The 25,847-nt window shown below is 40.5% G+C and overlaps 1 protein-coding gene across 1 annotated transcript in view; it reads right to left on the minus strand.

Moving 5' to 3' along the window:
* Positions 1 to 25,847, minus strand: part of CLNK (cytokine dependent hematopoietic cell linker) — a 158,716-nt gene that overhangs the window by 120,965 nt on the left and 11,904 nt on the right. Inside the window, exon 3 of the mRNA XM_075188878.1 lies at positions 2,275 to 2,311. Coding sequence (XP_075044979.1) covers positions 2,275 to 2,283 — 9 coding nt within the window. The 5' untranslated portion in view covers positions 2,284 to 2,311. The remainder of the gene's footprint in view (positions 1 to 2,274; positions 2,312 to 25,847) is intronic.

Consider the following 25,847-nt stretch of genomic DNA (forward strand, 5'->3'; position numbering starts at 1 on the left):
CTACCCATTTATGGAATTCCCTATCACGTCCAATCAGACACTCCCACAGCCTTCGGATCTTTAAAAGCTCTTTGAAAATCCATCTCTTTATTAGAGCTTACCCTACTCCCACTGATACTATTCACACTAATGCACCCTCACAACTGTCCAAAACTCCATTCTGAGCCATGTTTACTTTTCCAATTAGAATGTAAGCTCTCTCTTGAGCAAGGTTTTTACTACCCTTTGTTTTCATGTCTGCATTTATTTTGTCTACCGTGTAAGTCCCTCTTATAAGTATGTCCTGTTTTGCCCACTGTCAGACACTGTGGAGCACTGTTGCACCTTACAAATCAATGATAATAAGAATAATAATACTAATTGTAAATTCACCAGAAATCTGGAGTCTGCATTATTTAGTTGTGAGGAAACGGGGTGCTACTGGACTGAGAACTTTTTATTCCTCACCCATTTCTCACAGTTTACTGTACTTTTCAATTAATCCTTGGCCCAGTCTAATTATATACACCAGAGCATCGGTGTATTTTGTGTATTATTAGTTCATGTTATTAGGTACATTTTGCCCTTGCTATTACCTGCAATACTGTATTAGAAATGTAAAGAATATTGACATATTGTGTGAAAATAACGGGACAGCAGAAGTCATGTTGCTTGTGTTAGCTAAGGTAATTATCATTTGTCTCAAATATTCATTGTCATGGAGTATGTCTTAGATCTAGTTTGTAATCAGTACAATGTCTGAGTGAGTGGCTTGACATAGCTATCTGGCAGCCCAAGTTAATTAGCTAGGTCAACAGGTAATCTGAGAGGTAATTAGGTTAGAACTTCTAGATGATATGCAATGTGCCTGCACAGTAATATACTGGCTGAAATAGCATTGGGAAATGTACTAACATGTATCAATATTGTATCAAAATGTACCACAGACTCAGATTGGGTAATGTGGCAGATACAATGTGTTAAATGTCTTGTTGTTTCACGCAAGTGTGAAGTGTCATTCCTTGATGTTATATTGTAACCCTTTGTTTAGTGTATTCAGCCAAATAGCTAACTGATTCAAGCCATTACATTGTATAATCAAGGTAACAAAGACAGTATGTCTAAAAGTTAAAGTATCCACTGGTAGACCCCTGCTGTAAGGGGGAGGATTGAGACATTTGACCCTATTCCCCTGTGTAGACAGCCAAGAATATAAGGAGAGTGGAATGCCAAGAGAGCAAAAAGGACTCTGGGTAGGTATTGCAGTGCCGCTGGACGAAACCCTAAAGGGATATGGTCTGTATGAGCCAGTAACCCAGGCTGAGCGACTCGTAACTGTCCAGCTAATAGGTAGTGGTAATATTACGGGAGGATAAGACTCTGAAAGAGATTGAGATTATTAATTTGTAGTGCTGACTGCAAGAGGCTGCTGGAGGAAACATGCTACCATTTACCCTGTATCTTGTGAACATCTTGGTGGTGGTGTTGTGCTGTTGTAATAAAGCCTTATTTCTGATATATTCTGGTCTACCTGAGTGAGTTGAATCCCACAGAGAGTAACTGCCATCCCAGCTAAGGGTGGTATCCTCACATAAATCAATAAAGATTTTGGGGTTAAAACTGTAGAATCATCAGATATATGTTGGTTTGCATTGTAAAGTCACTAAAGGAATATCACATGCAATGGAGATGCACGTCTATCACATCTAATCACATCTAATCACATGCATGTCACTTCCTCCCACAAGATCAACACAAGTATCTCCTGTTGCTGTGAGCGTTCCCATAATCTAATTAACTACAGACTGTTGTATCACTAACATTTGAAAACTGAGGATATCTCCAATGAGTAGGAGATGAACATTTAATATAATAACATACTCAGACTCTAGTCAAATGCACCTTAAAAATGTTTCTACTGTTAAAATTGCTAAAAAAACATATTATATTTGACTTCACAGTCATTGCTGAGAAAACAGGTTAGAACTTTTAATGTGAAGCTAGTCCCATGTTAATGTTTATTAATGGAAATAAACACTAGATGGCATTGCAAGCAAATAGGGCTCCATTCAAACTGATATTACAATTTATTCAATATTTTATTTTATGCAAATGATTATTAATATCTTGGTTTCAAAGTTTTGTTACTAAGCATTTCAAATTGCTCAGTGTTTCTTAGAGATAAAAAAAAGAAATAAAAAACTTTGAAATTATTTGGATTTCGAAAGGTAAAAAATAGTCAAATACCTGGTATAATTTACATAATATAAGCAATTAAAATATGGTATTTCTCACCTGATTCATCTTGTCGTTGCCTTGAATTATCACATAGCTTAAAAAAATTGGATACACATTATTAGACAGGATAATAATTTAGTTTTCAAAACATATAATATGAACAGAGAAACAAACTGATTCTCTTTAAAGGAACATTAACCCATGTTGTTTGTCTTGGTTTCCTTGTGCCAAGCACAGGGGAATATATAGTATATTCTAGACTAGAGGTGAGAGAACAGGCAAAAGTTTAAAATTCCATAGATAGAATCGCCAAGTTCCACTTTGCTTTACAATTCTGTACTGTATTTGTAAATTTTGTATTCCGCAGAGTCTATAAATAGAGTTGCAATGACAATTCGTTCTAGCAATAGTAGTAGACGTACTAAAAATGTTTGTTTAGATAAACAAATTTAAGTTGTAAGTTCTGTATCAGAAATAGGTGACATTCGAGATGACACACAGAAATACAAACTACTTAAACAACTACAAATTGTAACATTCTACTTGGTGGAAAGTTTCAAACTGAACAAAATCGAAAACATTTTCCAGCAGTACATCATCTTCATCATCATCATTTATTTATATAGCACCAGCAAATTCTGTAGCACTTTACTATTGTGAGCAAACATTAATAAAACAAAACTGGGTAATACATACTGTGCGAGGGAGGGAATTCGATAAAGTGGGTGCAGCCCGAAAAAAAAGTCCTGCAACCGGCAATGGTAGGATGTAATGAGAGTGGAAGAGAGACGCAGATCTTGTGTAGAACGGAGGTGTCGAGTTGGGAGATATTTTGAGACAAGTGAGGAGATGTATGTTGGTGCAATTTTGTTAACTGCCTTGTGTGTTAGAACAAGAATTTACACTTAATTTGCTGAAAAAAACAGGCAACCAATGCAGAGACTAAGAGAATGGCTCAGCAGAGGAAGAACGGTTTGCAAGGAAAATCAATCTAACCGTTGCATGCAAAATTGATTGTAGGGGTTCAGGTCTGATTTTGGGAAGACCAGTAAGGAGGAAATTGCAATAGTCGATGCGGGAGATGATGAGTGCATGAATTAAGGTTTTTTTCAGTGTCTTTTGTGAGATATGTGCATATTCTAGAAATGTTCTTTGATGTATGTAACATGATTTAGATATATACTGGATGTGGGGAATAAACGATAGTTGTGAGTCAAGGATTACACCTAGGCAGCGAGCTTGCGGGGTGGGATTAATGGTCATGTTATCAACAGAAATAGAAATGTCAGGCAGGAAACTTCTGTTTTTGGGTGGGAATATTATTAATTCAGTTTTTGAAAGATTGAGTTTGAGTTGGCGAGAAGACATCCAAGATGAAATGGCAGAAATACAGTCAATAACACGAGAGATCAGGAGAGGATAGATAGATTTCTGTATCATCCGCATAGAGATGATACTGAAATGCAAAGGAGCTTATTCGTTTTTTCAAGAGAAGTGGTGTAGAAAGAAAATAGCAGAGGACCTAGGACTGAGCCTTGTGGTACTCCAACTGATAAAGGAAGAGGAGTAGAGGTGGATCTGGAGAAATTAACACGGAAAGAGCGATTAGATAGGTATGATGAGAACCAGGATAGGACAGCGCCTTCAAGACCTAGGGATTGTAGCATTTGTATGAAGAGAGAGTGGTCAACAGTGTTAAATGCAGCAGAGAGATACAGAAGAATTAGAAGAGAGAAATGGCTTTCAGTTTTTGCTGTGATCAAATCTTTGACAAGCTTGGTCAGCGCAGTCTCTGTGGAGTGTTGAGAGCGAAAGCCTGACTGAAGAGGATCCAGTAGGTTTTTTGCTGTAAGAAAGTGTGTGAGGCGAGTGTAGGCAATTCTCTCTAGGAGCTTGGAGGGGTATGGGAGCTGAAAGATGGGGCGGTAATTTGAGAGAGAGTTTGGATCAGAGAGAGAGAATACAGATTTTAGTTAGAGGTGGAATGAGCACAGAAGACAGGAACCTACTAATTTGTCAGGGCATGGGATCAAGAGGATAGGAGGTAGAGTAGGAAGATGAGAATAGAGTAGAAACTTCCTCTTCATTTGTGGGATCAAATGAAGAGAGAGTGTCATAGGGTGTTACAAAGAAATTGAGCTGATTGCTTGTCGAGGGAGATGATACCATTTCAAGTCTGATCTTATCTATTTTGTCCTTGAAATAGGAAGCAAGATCCTGGGCACTAATGGTAGTTGGAGGGTTTGGGGTGGGAGGATTGAGGAATGTGTTAAAAAGGTGTTTGGGGTTAGAAGCCTGAGCATAGATGAGAGATTGGAAGTATGTTTGTTTTTCAGTGTACAGAGCATATCTATAGGAGTGGTAGATACCAGTATATGTGATGAAATCATTAGAGGTACAAGATTTACGCCAGTGACGTTTTGCTTTACGAGAAAGTTTTTGTAGGGTTTGTGTTACTTTAGTGTGCCAGGGTTGGCAAGGAAGTCTACACGGAGTATGGAGAGTCGTTGGAGCCACTTGATCAAGGGCAGTTCTAGGGAAAAGGGAGTACTGCCCTATCAGGGGAGGAGAATGTAGAAATTGGGTAGAGAAGGTGTTGAAGAGAGGTGGAAAACTGTTGAAGATCAATAGAGTTGATATTTCTACGGTTGTGAGGAGGCTTGGGAGAGTTTGACACAGGGGAGGGTAAAGAACAGGGGATGAGCGAGTAGCTAATAAGGTGATGATCCGAGAGGGAGAAAGAAGTGTTAAGTAAATCAGAAACTGAGCAGCATTTCAGAAAAAAAGTACATTCATCATAAAATACAATGTTCAATCCTAATTTAAATAGCGATAGGTTATGTTATTTTCTAATGTTTGCAGCCTGAACCACTAGTATCAAAATGTTTTGTTGGTTTTTGGAGAAACGGAGCTGTACATACTGTAGCCGATATGGATACAGGATTTGCTAACAGGAGATAATTTCATGTTTCCATCTATTATCCCATTTATTACTTTGTATTGTACTGATAAACTATTCTAGTTTAAGTCCTTGTACAAAATACAATGGTGAATATTATAGCTGCAGTCTAGAACAAATTCTGCCAATTGATTTTATGATGTGACTAATCTGTTTAGTTGTGCTTGACCTATTAATTGCTTTATAAGTTTAATATCTTCAACGATCTGCAGAGTTCCCCTATTTTATTGGTATTCTTTTTTTATTGTGTTGTTAATATGAAATGAAAACTATATAATCAAATACCTAATTTATATTGAGCCATAGTTGTTAATTTTCACCATTTCTCATTAAAGGTATCTATCTCTATTTTTTTTTTTTATCACTCTTTGTTTTGTTTTTACTCTAAAATATGACCTGATTTATTTTTATTTATCACCAATTTAGAGCTGGAATACTAGTCCTGTTGAATTTCAAAATGTATTTGTAATTTACCCAACATTTCATTTTGAGATCTGAAAGATACTAAAACCATTGCATACAGCCTGATTTGTGTATTGTTTGTTTTGGTTGGTAATATATTGGCCCCAGAATGGATATAAATACCTACTACCTACTTTAAAAAAAATATCCATTTATTTATACTTGCTGGTTTTTTTTTGTTATTCAAGTATGATTTCAATGAAAACAATATATACTAATCGTCTGCAACCTGTCCTGTAAATGGTAATTAACCCTTTTGAAGGCTTTAGACGGTCAACAAGCACTGTGCTCGTGGACTCTGCATTATCCAAGACCACTAAATCAAGTCCACAAGTGTCCTGCAAGTGGAGTAACCTACCCTAAAACAGTTTAGGTACCTGGTCAATTTAGAATGTCAAATAAGTATACAACTGGCTGAACACCATGTGATAAGGCTTCAACTACATCTTTAAAATGGATTTCATTTCAATATTGTCCATACCAAATTATTTATTTATATTGCAAGTGTGATTTTAAGATCTCCTGCCTAATTTCCAAAACTGTTTTATATTTTTATAATTAGAGAAAGAGGGCAGTGTCACTGGTATTACTGTGCCTTGTAAACCGGCTGGGTTAGTAATATCAGGCAACTTTAAGAAATATTTAACAACTCAATTGTTTACTTTGGGTCAAGGAGCTCACCCTTATTGTTATACGTTTCATACGATACTTGACCCTTAAAGGATTTTCCAGTTCTTTTATTCAATTCCAACATTGTTTAGGATAATGGGTTGACTCACATTTAGTTCTGTCATGTTTAATTTTTCTTGTGGACCTAATTGACCTTTTACATTTAATTTGTTTTGAAATGAACCCAATCTTCATACCTTTTTATTTTATTATGCTCTATTTCTACCACCAATTTTTTTTTCAAATGTTCATTTATCCAGGAACAACGTATTTCCTAGTTTTATCTAATTATTAACTAGCCTATTACAGGCCTTTAAGTAAGTTTTGAGAATTTTTTAACCACCTAGTTTAAATGTGGGATTAAATGTAATTTTCCCCATTAAATGCTATGTAAATAATAAAACTATTTGGGTGGTAGTTATTTACATTTCTTTTCAAAATAGTATTTTCCTCCTCAGTTATTACATCTAAATATTTTTCAACACAATATACTGAGTTACAGTTCCCCAAAACTCCCCAATCAAAATTTGGTGGTAAAATAAAACATTGTTTCGACATGAAAGCACTTAGAGTGACGGATCAGGTCCAGGGGCCTGATTCATTAAAGATCTTAACTTGAGAAACTTCTTATTTCAGTCTCCTGGACAAAACCATGTTACAATGCAAGGGGTGCAAATTAGCATTCTGTTTTGCACATAAGTTAAATACTGACTGTTTTTCCATGTAGCACACAAATATCAACTTTAAATGTCAGTGTACAAATAAGCTATCAAGTATTTGTGTGCTACATTAAGAAACAGTCAGTATTTAACTTATGTGCAAAACAGAATACTAATTTGCACCCCTTGCATTGTAACATGGCTTTGTCTAGGAGACTGAAATAAGAAGTTTCTCAAGTTAAGATCCTTAATGAATCAGGCCCCAGATTATTTCCCTGAGTTTTTGTTATATTTTACATAGTATTGTTTTTTATTTGATTGACATTTAGTATATCACTTTTTTTTCCAATTTTAATTGCCTGGTTTTGCCACAAGCATCTATGAAATCACAAATTAATATTTAATCATCTGACATTGATGCCAACTTTTATGTCAATAATTAAAATGTTGTAATATTTACTTGTGGGGGAGAATATACTATACTTTATAGTAGCATCAATTTTTCAAATTTAACACAAAGACGTTCAGTTTCCTCTAAGGTATTCTAATATACGACTTCTCCATACCCAGTTCATCAGTGATAGATAAAATATTCCCAACGTCCTGCTTTGCCCTCTCTACAAAGATTGTATAAGAAAAAGAAGAAAGAATACTAACTGTAAGAGGCACACCCTATATACATAGCTAATAAATCAACCCAAAAGTATGAAAATGGAGAAAAGGATTTTCTATTAAACCTATAACTCTGCCTGCTGTCTTGGATATGAAATAATAAACACACACATTGAAAAATAAATTTTATTAATGATGATTAAAAGCCTTAAAAGCGAAATATTAAAATATGTGGATGTGGAAAGCTCAGGAGTATGGGGTCACTTTCAAAAATTATAGACTTTTAATGCCGTTTCAGGATTCAATTAATAATATGGGAACTCCAACTGTTTAAACTGCTCTACTGTATTAGCCTCTACCACCTCTGATGGGAGGCTAATCCCCTTATCCACTACCCTTTCTGTGAAGTAGTTTTTCCTCTAATTTCCTCTTAACCTACTTCCCTCCAGTGTCAGCGCATGTCCTCTTGTTCTAATACTTCTCTTCCTTTCATCATCATCATCATCATCTTCATCATCTGTTTATTTATATAGATAGCGCCACTAATTCCACAGCGCTGTACAGAGAATTTATTCTCATCAGTCCCTGCCCCATTGGAGTTTACAATCTAAATCCCCTAATTTACATACACACAGACCGAGAGAGACTAAGGGCAATGTAATAGCAGCCAATTAACCTACTAGTATGTTTTTGGAGTGTGGGAGGAAACTGGAGCACCCAGAGGAAACCCATGCAAACACGGGAAGAACATACAAACTCCACACTACTAAGGCCATGGTAGGGAATCAAACTCATGACCCAAGTGCTGTGAGCCAGAAGTGCTAACCACTAAGCCACTATGCTGCCCACCAACTATACATATTAAGATCTTTCAGTCTTTCTGGCTAAGTGTTGTGCTGTAGACCATGCACCATTTTAGTTGCCCTTCTTTACACAAATACTTGATAGCTTATTTGTACACTGAAATTTAAAGTTGATATTTGTGTGCTGCATGAAAAAACAGTCAGTATTTAACTTATGTGCAAAACAGAATAATAATTTTCACCCCTTGCATTGTAACATGGTTTTGTCCAGGAGAATGAAATAAGAAGTTTCTCAAGTTAAGATCCTTAATGAATCAGGCCCAATGTCATTTTATTGCAATTTGATGTAGTATAATTGTTGACCAAATATTTCCATACTATCTATCACTTTTAAGTGAGATAAGGTAAATGTATTTATTTGTGAACATTGATAGTAACTAAGAGAAATCTTTCCCTTCAATATTTTTCTTATGTGTTTAATTTCCCCAAGGAATTGTCATACAGACAAACAGAACCCAAAGATTTGGGAACAGATGACGCTAAAACATCTAATGATACCGAGAGACCTGTGGCCACCCTGTGTGTCTATCGCCCCACAACATGCCAGGAATACGTACATCAAAGTGACTGGGGTCTCAACAGACATGTAGTCATCTATGTTCAAGAAGATATCTTCCTGGAAGATAGGCTGACAGGACAGCAGATCCTCAGAAGGAAGATATTCATAGAGTCCTATGAGGAATTCACTGCTGATCCTGATATGGCTCCATCATCTGAATGGCACTGAGTGTCCCGTGGCTGAGGGGCTCACTTCTATAAATCTATATTTAATGCAGTAAAGATATTATATTTAGCATTCACAAATGTTCAAGTTCATTGTGTTAATCCAACATAATGTTGGTGTTCAAAAAGAAGGGTCAACACTGTAAATATTGACTCTTTGCATAAACTTAATGTAATTGTCAATAAAAGCCTTTGACAATTATGAAATGCTTGTAATTGTACTTCAGTATACCATAGCAACATCTGACAAAAAGGTCTAAAACACTGAAACAGCAAACTTTGTGAAAACCAATACTTGTGTCATTCTCAAAACTTTTTGGCCATGACTGTATCTCTTACATTTACATTTACCTATTATATATCTCTTACATTTACATTGACCTATTATATATTGTCACGAACGCCCAGAGTGTTCCAGATACAACAATCTGAACAGCTGGCCGTGACTGGTGTCACCTTAGTCACTCAGCAATGAATACATCTTTTCTGCCACCACAAAGGATTTATTATGGTGTCCTTACGTTCACCAAAACCACTTACTAATGTTTCACACTTAAATCACATACACATATAGCTTGAGCCTCCCTGGGTTACGTAAGTTCACAAAGAATCACAGAGAATACGCTAGATTATTATTATTATTATTTATTTATAAGGCGCCACAAGGTTTCCGCAGCGCCGAACACAGTACAAACAATGGACAGTACAGGGAATAACAGTACAGAACAATAAACAAGTAGTACCAAAACTTCAGAGGCTCCAGGCAAAGCAAATATAATGGAGTAGAAGCAGAAGAGAAGGAAGAGAGACAGTAGGGAGAAGGGCCCTGCTCATAAGAGCTTACATCCTAAAGGGAGGGGAAACAGACGGCCGGCACAAAGGGAGTAAGAGGGGGGGAGCAAGCGCACACCTCTACAGAGGTGGAACCAGGTGGATGGGAGCGAGCATGGAGATAGGGTTAGGTGGAAGGCTGGTAGGCTTTAAGGAAGAGATGGGTTTAGAGTGCCCGTTTGAAGGAGCACAGGTTAGGGGACAGACGGATGGAGCGTGGGAGGTCATTCCAATGCAGGGGGCAGCTCGGGAGAAGTCTTGAATTCTGGAGTGGGATGAGGTGATCAGACGGGACGAGAGGCGACGGTCATTGGTCGAACGCAGGGACCGGGCGGGAGTGTGGATGGAGAGGAGATTGGAGATATAGGGGGCAGGAGAGTGGGAGAGGGCCTTGTAGGTGAGGGTAAGAAGCTTGAAAAGGATACGGTAGGGGAAGGGGAGCCAGTGAAGGGCAAGGCAGAGAGGTGAGGCAGAAGAGGAGCGGCGGGAAAGGAAGATGAGCCTCGCAGCTGCATTGAGTATAGAATGAAGGGGGTGAGGCGAGAGCGGGAGAGGCCAGTGAGGAGAAGGTTACAGTAGTCCAGCCGGGAGATGAAAAGCGCGTGGACAATGGTTTTGGTTGCTTCATGAGAAAGGAAGGGCCGGATGCGGGCGATATTACGAAGTTGAAAGCGACAGGATTGGGCAAGCTATTGAATGTGGGGGGCAAAAGAGAGGGAGGAGTTGAGGGTGACGCCCAGGCAGCGGAGTTGGGGAACAGAGGAGATGGTGGAGTTGTTAACAGTAATGGAGAGATCCAGATGGGATGAGGACTTGGAGGGAAAACAATGAGTTCGGTTTTAGCAATGTTAATTTTGAGAAAACGTGTGGACATCCAAGAGGAGATGGCAGAGAGGCAGTCAGATACATGAGAGAGGAGGGAGGGGAAAGATCAGGAGAAGAGATGTAAAGTTGAATATCATCGGCGTATAGGTGATACTGAAGGCCGAATGAGGTTATGAGAGCACCAAGAGAAGAAGTGTAGAGTGAGAGGGCCAAGAACAGATCCCTGAGGGACTCCTACTGGGAGGGCAGAGGGGGGGGGAGGATGAACCGGAAATGGATACTGAAAAAGAGCGGTTGGTGAAGTAAGAGGTGAACCAAGTAAGGACAGAACCAGAGAGGCAGAGAGAGTGAAGGGTCTGCAAGAGGAGGTGGTGGTTTACGGTGTCAAATGCTGCAGATAGGTCCAGGAGGATAAGCAGGGAGAAGTGACCCTTGGATTTAGCAGAGAGGAGATCATTAGTTACACTGGTCATGGCGGTTTCAGTAGAGTGGAGGGGGCGGAAGCCAGATTGGAGGGGGTCAAGGAGGGAATAGTCAGAGAGGTGACAGGTGAGGCGAATGTAAACAATTCACTCGAGGAGTTTGGAGGCGTAGGGGAGAAGAGAAATGGGGCGGTAATTGGCGAGTGAGTAAAATTTATTTAATCTGAAAAATGTTTCCAAGGCTTAGTTGCAAAAAAATTATAACAAGACATACAATATGTTGCACAAATAAGTTTCAGAATATAAAATCATTACTTAGTTAAGACTTGGTGCGTGTGAGGGAACACAATTGAAAAATATGTGCCATTTCAGTCTTGATAGACCCCCTCATGAAAATGCTCACTGCAATGTCTAAAACAAAAGATTTTAAACCTTTCTCCACATAGCTTTCACCCCCCACTTTTGGAGTTTAGCTGTCAATAAGGACAGATTGATCTCCCAAATGTCACAGGGCTTTCAAAGTGAGCTATGGATGTCCTGAGCTCTGGAATGTTCACAGGACATTAAGTTCTCACCTCTGCTCGTTCTGCTTGGCTAGATGGTTTACAGCCTATACATATGAAAAAACTCCTCAGGGATGCTTATCTATCTAACAATTAGTTGTTAGATATACTACATAATCGTCACATATATCTCTTAGATTTACATTTACCTATAATATATCTCTTACATTTACATTGACCTATTATATATCTCTTACATTTACATTGAACTATTAAATATCCCAGGAAAGCAAAAAATGACCACCCGGTGTTTTGGCCAGGAGATATTTTTTATATGGTACATTACAATCAGGGGAGGGCTGGCAAATTACAGCCAGGGGAACAAGACTCATCAGCAGCCTATTTTAAAGGAAAAAAATGCAAGTGGGCCAGTGACCCATTTCAAGGTAGTCCACCATGGGACCAGCCCAGGGGGCAGTTGCCAGCCTGCCACTTATTACAGTCTCCCCAACCACAACGTTCTAGCCCCAATAGAATTCTAGATACATATAACATAGAAAATTCAACTTTAAGAAAAAAATATTGGGTTATATAATAACATTTCTCAAAGGTGCAAGTCTGTGCTAAAACCATAACAACCAATCAGAAAGTAGCTTTCATCTGTGCAATGTAGGTAAAGTAATAAAAGCAAATATCTGATCGGTTTCTATGTTTTTAATGCAGATTTGAAGCTTGGAGCAATGTTGGTAGATGATTGGGGTTGGTGTTGGTTTCGGGTCCACAGAGCTTTGCAGCCAGATAGGTCTACACAGAATTGCATTGTGTATCAGCATCTTTACTATAATATTATACTTTACTAGTAAGTAAGTCATCTATGCACTGGAGCAATACATTTGCTGACTTACATATATGTACTTATTTGTGTACCAAGAGCATATACAGCTGTATGCCAGCCGTCTCCTTCCTCTGCCAGCCAATTCACTTTCCTTTCTTCTGCCATTCTCCCCAAGTGATAACCACCACGGGGCTGATGTATAATTCACAATCTTTTCCTTATTGGTAAAATTGCTCTTCTCAGGTCCTGCGTTACAATTTCACCCTTCCCAGTTTTCACGTCCGCTCAATCAGGTCCCCCATTCCCCGAACCACTGGCCTCAACAATTTTATACTCTTTATAGCCTATGGGACACAGGTGATGTAGTTTGGTGGTGCAGTGAAATTAGATGTTTCAATAATTTGGGCGCCAGACCATCTCTATATGGCAAAATATAATATCTTTATTTACACTCCTTCTTCACTCCAGCACTTTCTTAAACTGTTGCAATAATAAATTAAATATATACAGCTCCCTTTCTCCTCCTGCATGGATGTTAATGGTTAAAATAACCACTTTGGTGGTAAGGTGATCATTACCCCAACGCTAACTCCTTACACCTCCTGCACATTACTTCCACTTTCACTCAGCCGGTCTACTCTTTCACTCCCAAGGGGACTCACACGGATGCTGACAGGTGAGACATCTCCCTCATCCCAGCAACTGCTCCACAAGCAAATGCAGCTCTATCATCCTCTCTCTCAGTGTAGCCTCCAGCTGCAGCTACCCTTCTCTGCCGGGGTAATAACACTTGGACATTCTCCAATGTACTCTCAGCCCTGCTTCCCTGTCTCAGGCACAGGTTTAATTACTGGTTTGTAGCATATATTGCATTTCCCCTGAAGACCTGGGACCTCTCTCCTCCTCCTCATGGGTCCTGTCTTCCCCCAACTCCACACAGGCTCTGATCCTCCTATGCCAGCCTTGTTGCTAAACAACCCTCCCATTGTGTCTCCTCTGGGTCCTAGTGCTGATCCACACACTCAGCCACCGGGAGGTGTCAATAACAACACCAGAGGGGGTGTTACATAGAAAAAAAATAAAATGGGATTTATTTATTGAATTTTTCTAAATTACAGTGAGCTAAATACACTGTCCCTAGTAGATCTGAGACAGGACAAAAAGCTCATACTGTAAAATATGTCAGTTAGCTTGCTGTGACATAACTGTCTATGACTTTGTGTGTGAATCCATCAATCCTCATAGTCATTTAGCAGAGCAAAACAACAAGCTTTCACTCACACTACCGCATCAGAAATACACAGTATAGATAAACATTTCCATACCCATAAGGGCTCAAGGATGAGGGTGCGCAACACCTGGCCGCTATATGCAGCCCTCAGATGAGCACATCACACTTACTGCAGGGCTGTAAGTTTTCAGCGACAGGGAGCCGACACAATGAGAAAGGCACCAGGCTTCCTGCAGTGTACCTGACGTGCACATGTGACATCAGGACACTGCATAGAGGAGCCTGCAGCGAGAAAAGATGCAGGAAGAAAACAGACAGACAGAAGAAGAAGACAACAGAAGCAAGAAGATTGCAGATCAAGGGGATGACAAAATAAGAAGAAGCAGGATTCAGAGACAAGAGAAGCTGCGGAGCCCTAATATAAGTATTTTGCTGTAAGGGGGCTGTAAAAAACAGGGTTGGGGGGGTTGTAAAGACAGAGGGCTGGAGAGGGGGCTGTAAAGAACAGGGGGGAAAGACGGGGCTGTGAAACAAAACAGATAGGGAGAGAGGGGGTTGTATAGAACAGGGGGGAAAGAGGGAGCTATAATAATTAATTATAAATAATAAATAAGTACTATATTCAAAAAGCCAGTGATGTGTTTATCAGCAATAATAATCTCTATTAAATTTGGTGGAAATTTGTATGCCATTAATTTGATTGTGGGGCTGACGGGGGAAATAGTCCTTTGTATTAAATGGGAATGCTATTAATGCTGCGACTGGTGAGGGGTGAAATGGGTCGTTTTATTAAATGTGAATGCTTTTAATTTAATGGGGCTGGTTTGGGGTTAGGAGGCTTATTTATTAAATGTAAACACTAATGTACCGGTAGGTATGGTTAGGGGGAAGGAATGCAGGTACTATTTAATTTAATGTTGGGGCTTTATGGGGGAAAATAAGCAATATTCATTAATTGTGAATGCTATTAATTAAATTATGATTGGATTGAAGGAGGCCTGTTTATTGAACAAAATATGCTAATGATTTAATGTCGGACTGATTGGGTGGCCTAGTGTTTAATGAACGCTCAACTTTCCAGTAGGTGCATAGTAACTATGTCTTTTCCAAACAGGGAACCCAACATTCCAGGATCCGGCCAAGCAAAAAACTGCGTTTAAGACATTGGCAGCAGCACCAAGTACAATGTCCCCTCTGGCTGTGCGTTCCCTTGAGTGTGCGGGAAAGGGGGAAGGGCAGTGCTCTGTCTTGCCCAGGACACTAAAATGTTTAGTTACGGCACTGAATATTTTCCTCCTAAGATGACAACTTGCTACTACTTTCAGCTATTAATTGCTTAACAGTACATACAATTTCATGTATATAATATAATGTGCCAATTATATAACTTCCTAAATTGTATGAACTGCTTTTACATTCCGTGTTTAATTCATAGTGGCTCATGTAACAAATTTTACAGATACACATAATTCATTTTATATCACATCTCATATTGTGTTCTATTTAATAGAAGTAACAACAGTATTTAGTACAATGAGCATTCTCACCGTTATATATATATATTGTTTTATCCGTGTGCCCATCTCAGGGCACATAGGTAACATTTCTTCATAGTGTCACTAAGAAAAGAAATCACAAGGTCATCTACTCTGTGGCTTGGTGAGATATCCAGTTACTTATTTCCTATCCTGATAACATCAACGTACTCAAATTCTGTCAAAATCTGACTTTATGCACATTTTGGTATCACGACCAACAAATGATCAACGAAGTAAAAAAAAAACCCTGATTCTATCTAAAAAGGAAACAAAATAGGGAAGTTCAATTCTATTCACTTGATTAGATTTACTACTTAAATATTTAACAGATGTATTATCATTCATAGTAAACGTCTTCCCTTACTGACTATGCAGTGAAAACGGTTGCTATATGATTTGATCTAAAGCGTGGGAAGTTCATGAGTGTCTGCTATTCATTTAGATATTTTGTGATTATCTTTTGATAAAGTTATCAGGTGGTCACCAGCAGAGCCGGATTTAGACCTCATAGGGCCCTAGGCAGGATACTGTTTTTGGGCCCCCTCCCTGAAACAATCCATAGCACTATATTTTTGCAGCCTACCATATACCCCTATAGTTAAGTAGAAGTGAAAGCATGTGCCGCCGCATGCCTACCATATACCCCTATAGTTAAGTAGATATGAAAGCATGGCACGCCGCCAAAGGAGGTGAGGGCGTGGCTTGCATCTTTGGGGGCGTACCTAACATGTGAAAAGAGCAAGGCCACCCTGCTGCAGAAAAAGGCACCCCTAAATAATTACCAAGCAGTCCCGTTTTTTTAAGTAGTTGGGTCAAAACAACATAATAAATATTGAAGTCAGGGCAGAAATACTTACTTAAGTTGTTTGAAAAAATAATATGCATAAATCCAAGTATGTGCTCTTGTCACTTTTGTCCCTCTATCATCACACTGTGCCCCTTCATTGTCACTTTTGCCCCTTCACAATATCACATGTGCCCTTTCCCCATCACCTCTGTGCCCATCACCATCCCCACCTCTGTGCCAATCACCATCACCACCAATGTGCCAATTACCATCACCACCTCTGTGCCCATTACCACCTTTGTGCCCTTCACCATCACCACTTCTGTGCCAATCACCATCACCACCTCTGTGCCCTTCACCATCACCACCTCTGTGCCAATCACCATCACCACCTCTGTGCAAATCACCATCACCAATTCTGTGCCCCTTCACCATCACCACCTCTGTGCCCTTCACCATCACCACCTCTGTGCCCATCACCACTTCTGTGCCAATCACCATCACCACTTCTGTGCCAATCACCATCTCTGTGCCCTTCACCATCACCATCTCTGTGCCCTTCACCATCACCACCTCTGTGCCCTTCACCATCACCACTTCTGTGCCAATCACCATCACCACTTCTGTGCCAATCACCATCTCTGTGCCCTTCACCACTTCTGTGCCCCTTCACCATCACCACTTCTGTGCCCCTTCACCATCACCACTTATGTCCCTTGTTTTACTTACCTTTCTATTGCGCGCTGCTCCTCCTCCGTCAGTCCAGATGTAAAAAAAAAAAAAAAAGAAAAAAGAAAGAGTCACGTGATCGCTCGTCGGGTCCCGGCAGCCTCTCCTCCTCTCTCTATCACTGAGACACTGAGAGGAGAAGAGGCTGCCGGGACCCGATTCGCAGCACCCGAACCCCCCCTCCCCCGACTCGCGGCACCCCCCCCACGAGTTGCGGGGGGGGGGGTGGGGGGGCCCTGCCGCGAGTCGGGGGAGGGGCCGATTTTTTTTTCATTTTTTTAAAAATTACTCCTGTCCCCCCCAGCTGTGCCCCCCGAGAGCCGCTAGGCCCTAGGCAGGTGCCTAGGTTGCCTAGCGGTAAATCCGGCCCTGGTCACCAGACCTCTTCATGAGGAACATGATTAGACTGCACCAGGGCTAAACGGAGTCATGGCACATAAAATATATGATATCATGTTATAATATTTATCAGCTCACTAGAGAAATAAAAGTTTACAAAATCTATTTTGGAATTCTGCAGCCAGACAAACTATTTTGTTAAGCTGTATTTGTAATATCACTTTTTGTGCAATGATTACAGCTGGGACAACAACTATGACTTTTTAGCTATTGTGTGACTTAGATGAAGCTGCCATAGTCCAGTGGTATATGGGCCTATACAACATATATGCAATACATGGTATATCAGTATCAAGCGACTGAGCATCTGGTTTACTTATTGGGGTAATGCCTGCTCCCCTTTTCTCTCTGCGCAGCGCCACGGGCTTGCTCCTTGCCCGGTGCTGCCAATACAGTCTTTGGATGAAGCACGCCATCTTCCCAGCGCCTATTTACCTTCACAATTTTTAAATCAGCTGTGGTGGGACATATGACAATAGTTTATTAAGTCTTTTCCATCCTAGTAGACTATTGGCTACTGTTCCAGTGTGTCCCTGGTAATACAATCTTTTCCAATGTGTTCCTGGTAATTGTATCTGCTCCAGTGTGTTCCTGGTGAATCCATCTGTTCCAGAGTGTTTCTAGTAAGGCTATCTATTCCACTGTATTCCTGGTGTCTTCAGCCATACGCTGTATTCCTGGTGTCTTCAGCAATCCTCTGTATTCCTGGTATCTTTAGCTATCTGCTGTATTCCTGGTATCTTCAGCCATCCTCTGTATTCCTGGTATCTTCAGCCATCCACTGTATTCCTGGTATCTTTAGCCATCCGCTGTATTCCTGGTATCTTCAGCCATCCACTGTATTCATGGTATCTTCAGCCATCCTCTGTATTCCTGGTATCTTCAGCCATCCTCTGTATTCCTGGTATCTTCAGCCATCCTCTGTATTCCTGGTATCTTCAGTCATCCGCTGTATTCCTGGTATCTTCAGGATACCGCTGCATTCATTCTGCACCTCTTAAATTCACTCTTAATTCCAATTACCTGCCGGTCACTTCTGGTACCTGTATGAAGGACAGCTAAATACATGAAGATAGCAGGAAAGTCCATACGTCCTTGTGGTGTTCCCTGTTGAATATCTACATAATGTTCGATTCCGCCTGCACTATAGATAGTGTCAAACCAGATTGACTGTTCGAATTCCAAATTCATTGTGTGTCCCTGACAATGGATCTCTATACAGCGTAACAACTTTTGTTGGAAGCTCCAGAAATTATTAGAAACTTGACTGTCCAGTAAGGACATGCAGAAAGTGCCTTCAAGTAGCTGCTGTGTTTAATCAGCCATCTGTCAGGCACCGTGTGAACATTCGGTCTCCTAATTACACAATGTAGAATGATGTTTGTGTTGAGATCACATAAAAGTGACAATGACAGGCAACAGAAGTAGTGCAGTTCTTTGTTCTTATCACACAGAAATAGATCAGTCTGAAACAGTTTCCCAGTGGGTAGGTCAGAAACTGTACCTACAATGTAGCCAGAAAAGGCGGTAGAAAAAGCTTTCCATTACTAGAACTTATGAATAGAGAACTGAAAGTTGAATTTTCAGCTTCCTTTCTCAATACTGCTTAGAGACAGACAGAATGAGGAGACATCACTATAAACCATACTTGCCAACGTTGCGGGGGGCGGGGCCAAAATGACGCAGTTGGCCTCGCCCCGCCCCCTCCCGCCCTCCAAACCGGCGTGAATCACCGAGAATCGCGTCACATAACGCGATTCTCTTTGAAATCCAGGATGCGGGACAAATGCCAGCTCGCCCGGAAGCCCGGGAGACTGATCCGAATTTCGGTAGTCTCCCGGACTTTCTGGAAGAGTTGGCAAGTATGCTATAAACTATATAACTCGTACATTGTGGTCTCAGCTGCCAATAATAGACCTATTAAATAAGCATTGATGGACTTTATTCTTCCGGCATTCAGGCTTGTCAAACACATGACATTCCGTTACAGGGACTGTGAGTTAGAGTCTACGCATTATTACCTAACATCATACATGCCAACTCTCCCGGAAAGTCCGGGAGACTCCCAAAATTCGGGTAAGTCTCCCGGGCTCCCGGGCAAGCTGGCATTTCTCCCGCATCCCAATCTCACCGAGAATCACATCATTTGACGCGATTCTCGGTGAATCACGCCATTTTGGAGGGCGGGAGGGGGCGGGACGAGGCCAATCGCGTCATTTTGGCCCTGCCCCCCGCGACACAAATTACGGTTTTGTGGGGGGCGGGGCCAAAATGATGCGATTGGCCTCGTCCCGCCCCCTCCCGCCCTCCAGTCACGCCCCCTCCGGGAGTTTCCGGGAGTTGGTAAGTATGCCTAACATCCACCAATCCAAAATATACAGGACATGTTCCTGTATGGGGAAACTGGAGTCACAAGACACTTTCAACCAACACTGGATATTAAGATATAATGAATCATTAATTGCTCATGCTCTTGTAAAAGACATAACCTTATAGCCACTGCAGTGCTCGGCTTTTGCATGCACAGTAAGACAAAGCAGATTTTTGTGACCAGCGGTTGAACTTATGTTCACTGCAAACTCTGGAACACTGACAGTATTTCTCTGCCATATTCCTTTTCTTGCTGTATGAATGGCTGAAGTGTTTGTGTGTTCCTTGGCAATGCAAAAGCACTGACTATCTAAAGCTGGGTACACACTATAACTGTTTTGTTATCTATAATGATTTTACAAACGACTGATAAAAAAAAGTCTCGATCTGCATGCCGATTCATTCGTACACACTATACACATTTTGTGATACCTAAAAAAACCTGAGTACCCTGAGGCGTATCTATATGTAAATATGTGTGTACTCATGCCTATGTTCATGTACCTGCCTGTTTGATGTGGTTACATTTGTTAATTGTTATAAGTGTTTATAAAGATTTAAAAAAAAAAAAAAAAAGAATTCTGGAGGGAGAAGTGACAGTTGGGGGTGGTTGGTGGTTGCCGGGGGTGACAGGGAGAGAGGAGTGTGATACTCAGGACCGCTGGGAGAGATCCCTGTGTCTGGATAGACTGAGATTGAAAAGATAGGGACAGAATGAAAATCGGACAAATTGATATATAAGCAGATTAAAAGTGAAGAAAGTGTAAGAAGAGAAAAAGTGAGCACAAGAGAGGAGTGAGTAAAAAGGAAAGTGCTGAAAACAAATAAGCAGTAGAGAGATCTGTGAAATCACACTAAACAGAGACTGAGCTCAGGGCCGTCTTTCCCATTGGGCACAATGGGCAGGTGCCCTGGGGCCCTGCAGTCCAGGGGGGCCCGTCGGAGGCAGCAAAAAAAAAAAAACCTGAAGAAAAAGAAGACAATACTTACCTTGCGGTCAGCTGGCGATCCGGCTCCCTCCCTGGTCTCCTCCTCCGTGCGGCGCTCGCAGTGCATGTCCGGCGTGACGTCATCACGCCCGCCCGACATCCATTGCGGAGCGCGACGGAGGAGGAGACCATGGAGGGAGCCGGATCGCCAGCTGACCGCAAGGTAAGTATTGTCTTCTTTTTTTTTCAGGTTTTTTTTTTTGTGCTGCCTCCGACGGGCCCCCCTGGGCCCATATATATAATCACTTTTATATATATATATATATATATATATATATATATATATATAGGGGCCCCGGTGCACTGCTTTGCCTGGGGGCCCAAAATGTTGTTAAGAGGGCCCTGACTGAGCTATGTACTGAGGACAGTGTGAGAGGAGAGAAAATAGAGAGGTCTGTGAATACACACAAAAGAGACTGTGTAATACAAAAGATCACCAGTTTATTTGTCTTGAAAAAGTAATTTATGTGCCCCAACCACGTGCAGCACTTCTACAAATAATTATTGAAATATACAATGTAGGTCTTAAAGTTCTGTTGAGAAATTAATCTCCTAATCGTGTTAAGTTATGTATTAATGTTAGGTAATTATATATATATATATATATATATGTATGTGAAGATTAATAATTTGCTCTGGCAGAAACATCCATAAATATAGAATTCCAATAAATTATTAGTGTTATTAGTATGGGAAATGTAAAGGTTTGTCAATTGTAGTTTTAAAGTGATAAGATAATGTTTAAAAATAGATATCAGAATAATTAATAATAATAAAAGGAAGTTAGTTAAGAATACACTTGTGTCATTGGAACAAGCTCCCCCGCTCCATCAGAACTTCCCCTAATCTGTCCTCTTTCAAACGAACATTAAAAACCCACCTTTTCCTAAAAGCCTTCCAGTCTCATGCCTAAACTCCCACTGGTCGGCTTCCTCTCTTTCTCATCCCTTCTTCCCTTCTCCCCCTTCCTCGACTCCGTCTCCGTCTCTCCCGCCTGTCTGTCTTCCCCTCCCTTTAGATTGTACGCTCCTTTGAGCAGGGCTCTCCTACCTCCTGTTTCCATCACTTTTAACTGCGCTCTCCAGCTACTCAGCTCACCTCCTCTCAGTCCCTCTGCCCTCTGTCTCCTCTCGCTTCTCTCCGCTCCCCTCAGTGACTCTCAACCTGTCATCCGTGCCCACCCTCTTGGGCCATAGTTACCTGCCTGTACTCACTTTTCCCCTCCCTCTCTTTCTTGCTGTGATTGAGCCCCCAGAGTTATAGTGCTTACTGTTACTTGTACTGTGCTGTTTCACCTTGTACTGTGCCATTGTTTGTCCTTGTACGGCGCTAAAGATACTTTGTAGCGCCCTATAAATAAAAATTAATAATAATAATAATAATTTTTAAATCTCTGGATAAATCTCCTTACCTCTCTGGTGCATAGAAAATCTCAAGTGTTAAAACCAGAAAGAGAACAATCTAATACTGGTAAGGTGCAATTTCAACGTATTACTCTAAATAACACCACACTGGGTATTACAATTTTACAAGATTTGCCTTCAGATCTGTGCTCTCCATCTGTCATAACCACCGGCTGAAAAGATCGTGACTCTGTAAAGCCTATGGAGATCCTGATCGTGAGTGCGTACACACTGCCGGATTGGAACAACATTGCTCCATTGCTGAGCGAGATTTTTAGTTTAGTTTAAAAATCAAATGCAACGAAACAATGTGCTTTGGAATGACAATTGCTCATAATTGCAGTGTTCACACTAATGCAATATCGGGCTGAACAGCCATTTATTGGGTGATTGGCCCAATAATCAGCTGAAAACCCTGTGATGTGAAACCAGCTTTACAAATGCGGCAAACGACTTACCCAATACCTGCTGGTAGCATTTAAACAAACACACCAGCTGTGAATCACAGTGAACTATCTGAGTATTTCTACAACTAGATAGCTAACGACGTTAACGACAGTTACAAAAAACAACTGTGTTTTGCAGCAGTCAGTGTGTTGTAGGCAATGTGTAAATTGTGTAAGAAAAAATAGGAAACGATCAATCAGCTGAGCAGTGTGCAGTAAAGTTTACATAGCTGTGTGACAGAGAGCATCCACAGACATTTCCTCTCTACAATCCAGGAAGAATGAATCTTTATGAGTTGTAACCTCTTTTTATAAGGCCATAAACATGTGACATTTGTTGATACTTGTTTATTGGCTCTTTTAATTTTCATGCCCTGTGATTGGCCTCATTCTCCAGATGGCATAAATTAGGCATGTTTTGGGTGAACCTGTACCGAATTGCTAACTTGTTTGCAAATTGCTGAAAATCTGAAAAGTTTAGAATTGAAAAAATCAATTCTCCGAACTCTATTGAGAAACAGGGTCCATTAAAAACAACAACAAAAAAACAGTTTTCCTGTTTTTGATTTGGGTAGATTTTACACCAGAGTTTCCAGATGGCTGTAGGGTAACCTGATCCTATCTGCACCATCGCATAAAGAAGAATTAAAGAAAGGATTCACTGACAGTGAATCCATTCTCCCATCTCTAATAGTAAGCACATGTGCCAATATATGTTTCACATCTGAAATGTTTTTGTTTTTAGTACACATTTTGATAAAGTTTTCTTTTAAGGAGCCTTCTCCTGCAAACATGCAAAGGATGTTGCTAGGTCCTTGGGTGTGGTGATGGACTAATGGCAGGGCCACCTTACCAACATTATGGGCCCCCGGGCAAAGAAGTGCACTCCACCTACACAACCACAGAAATATATATATATATATATATATATATATATAGCAGAGCAGGTATATTAAAAAAAAAAAGTGAATATATATATATATATATATATATATATATATATATACACACACATATATATATTTTCACTTTTTTTTAATATACTTGCTTTGCTACCCTTGAAGTACAGCAACTAAAAAATCAAATCGCCCCTCCACTTACCTTTCAATCGCCTTGTTCTCCGATTGCACCCCCTTCTTCTTTTCTTTTTTCTTCTTTTCTGTTTTCTGCTTCTGCTTGAATTCCGCTTGCTTCTCCGTTGCTTCTCGCTTCGTGTTTCCTCCGTGCTGTGCTCCTGAATGAAAATTTGGGGGGTGATAACGTTACGTCCAACATTCAGTGCAAGCGCAGCACGGAGGAGGGGTACAGGGAAAGAGCCGGATCTCCACCTGACCTGACAGTGTGACCGCAAAAGGTTTTTTTTTTTCGGGATTATTTATTTTAATTAAGAAAGAGCCCTGCCTATGGGGCCCACTTGCCCGTGGGGCCCCCGGGCACTTGCCCATCGTGCCTAGTGGAAAAGACGGCCCTGACTAACGGAAACAATCACCATCTCCAAAGTAATTCACACAAAAGGTCACAGCAGTTTAAGCACTGTCACATATAATAAGGTTGTGCAACAAATCTCCTCCTTTAGTGTGCGTCTTTGACAATCACCCTAAGTATATTACGTGATAATATACTGCCTACTGTAAACTAAAAGGAGATAAATTACCAGGACAGGGTCAGAAACTGCATCACCGTATAATAATATTTTATGTCACTGGATTCCTATGACTGTAGGAATTGACCACAACAGCAAATGCAGTAAAGGTGTTGTCTGCTAAAAGTTGTTCAGAGCAGAGCACATGTTATCAAGGTCTAGTGTCAGACTGGGTCATAAACGGTCCACAGGGGAAACCAATGGTTGGGGCCCACCTAATGACATTTAACTCTGCAAATCGCTGTGGGTGCATGGCCAAATGAAAATTCTATATTTACATTACACATTTAAAGGGAAATATGCAAATATGTGTAAAATAAAATGGAGAAATGTATTCTTAATACTACCTGCAATTGATGAATATATGTGACCTCCTGATTCTCAGTCTGTGCTGCTGCTGGATTCAGGCTTGTCTAGTCCAGGGCCTCTGATGTAACTCAGTTCCTGCCATTTGCTCACACTCTCCTCTCTCTGATCACCAACTTTTCCTATTGATCCAGCTCCTTCTTTAGTTTTCAGTCCTTAACTCCCCTGAACCTCATATCTTCACCTTTGTCGTTCCTGTTTCCTAGCCTTAATGTCTTTTCCCACTGTCTCTTGTAGACTTTTCTGCCCCCTCTCCCTTTACCTTCCCCACCCAAGAAAGGATGTTAAATATCTAATATATAAAAGCCAAGCGGCGTGTGTGTGTGTGTAAAAAACTACCGGGTGACAGAGTGCTCAAGCTGCAGCGCCACCTGCTGGGCGGAGTTATATACTATACTGACCTACTAAAATATTAGCATTATCTAATATATAAAAGCCTAGCGGCGTGTGTTAGTGTGTGTGTGTGTGTGGAAAAAACTATTTTCTCAGAAAGGGCTCATCCAATTGACCTAAAATTTGGTATACTGACATTATTTGACAAAAAAATTATAATAGTGAAGTCAGTTAACTTCCATCATCCCCCCATCCCCCCGTGGGAGGGGTAGTAAAGGCTAAATTTACGAGTTGAGGGCTCAAACTCATTTTCGTGAGGTAATTTTACCTCATGAACACACATGCTGTGTTAGTGTGTGTGTGTGTGTGTGTGTGTGTGTGTAAAAAACTACCGGGTGACAGAGTGCTCAAGCTGCAGCGCCACCTGCTGGGCGGAGTTATATACTACAGTGACCTACTAAATTCTTAGCATTATCTAATATATAAAAGCCTAGCGGTGTGTGTGTGTGGCGATGAAGATGGCAAGAACCTTTTTAACACCTTAAGTAGCTTGATTTGACTACAATGCATGAGTATCATGCACGGGTTAACTTGTAGGTATATATATATATATATATATATATATATATATATATATATGAAGAAAGGAAGTAGGAGAAGTGCCCACGTCATTTTCTTGACATTTAGAATATATGTAAATAATATCAGCATTAAGGGGATTTTTGGCTGACCACTAACATTAATATTTTGACCTTACTCTGAACTAACTACTGAAGTCTTTTTTTTAATTCATATCTAGCTACTTAAGTATAAGGCATCTGTTATTTTCAGGATACATTTTATTGTGCAAGGCAACTTCATCGGTTTGCCTACCTGTTGTAGAATAGGAATAGACTTGTTTGAAGGACACTTGCTTGATGGCAAGAAAGTATTGTTACGTGGTCCTTTGGGCAATATAATCTGTGCAGATCATATGAGCTATGTCTAAGCATGGATTACCAGTTTCCCATTTGCCCATCCGATCATTCAAATAC

The sequence above is a fragment of the Mixophyes fleayi genome, chromosome 1, assembly GCF_038048845.1.
Source record: "Mixophyes fleayi isolate aMixFle1 chromosome 1, aMixFle1.hap1, whole genome shotgun sequence".
NCBI classification, from domain to species: Eukaryota; Metazoa; Chordata; class Amphibia; order Anura; family Limnodynastidae; genus Mixophyes; species Mixophyes fleayi.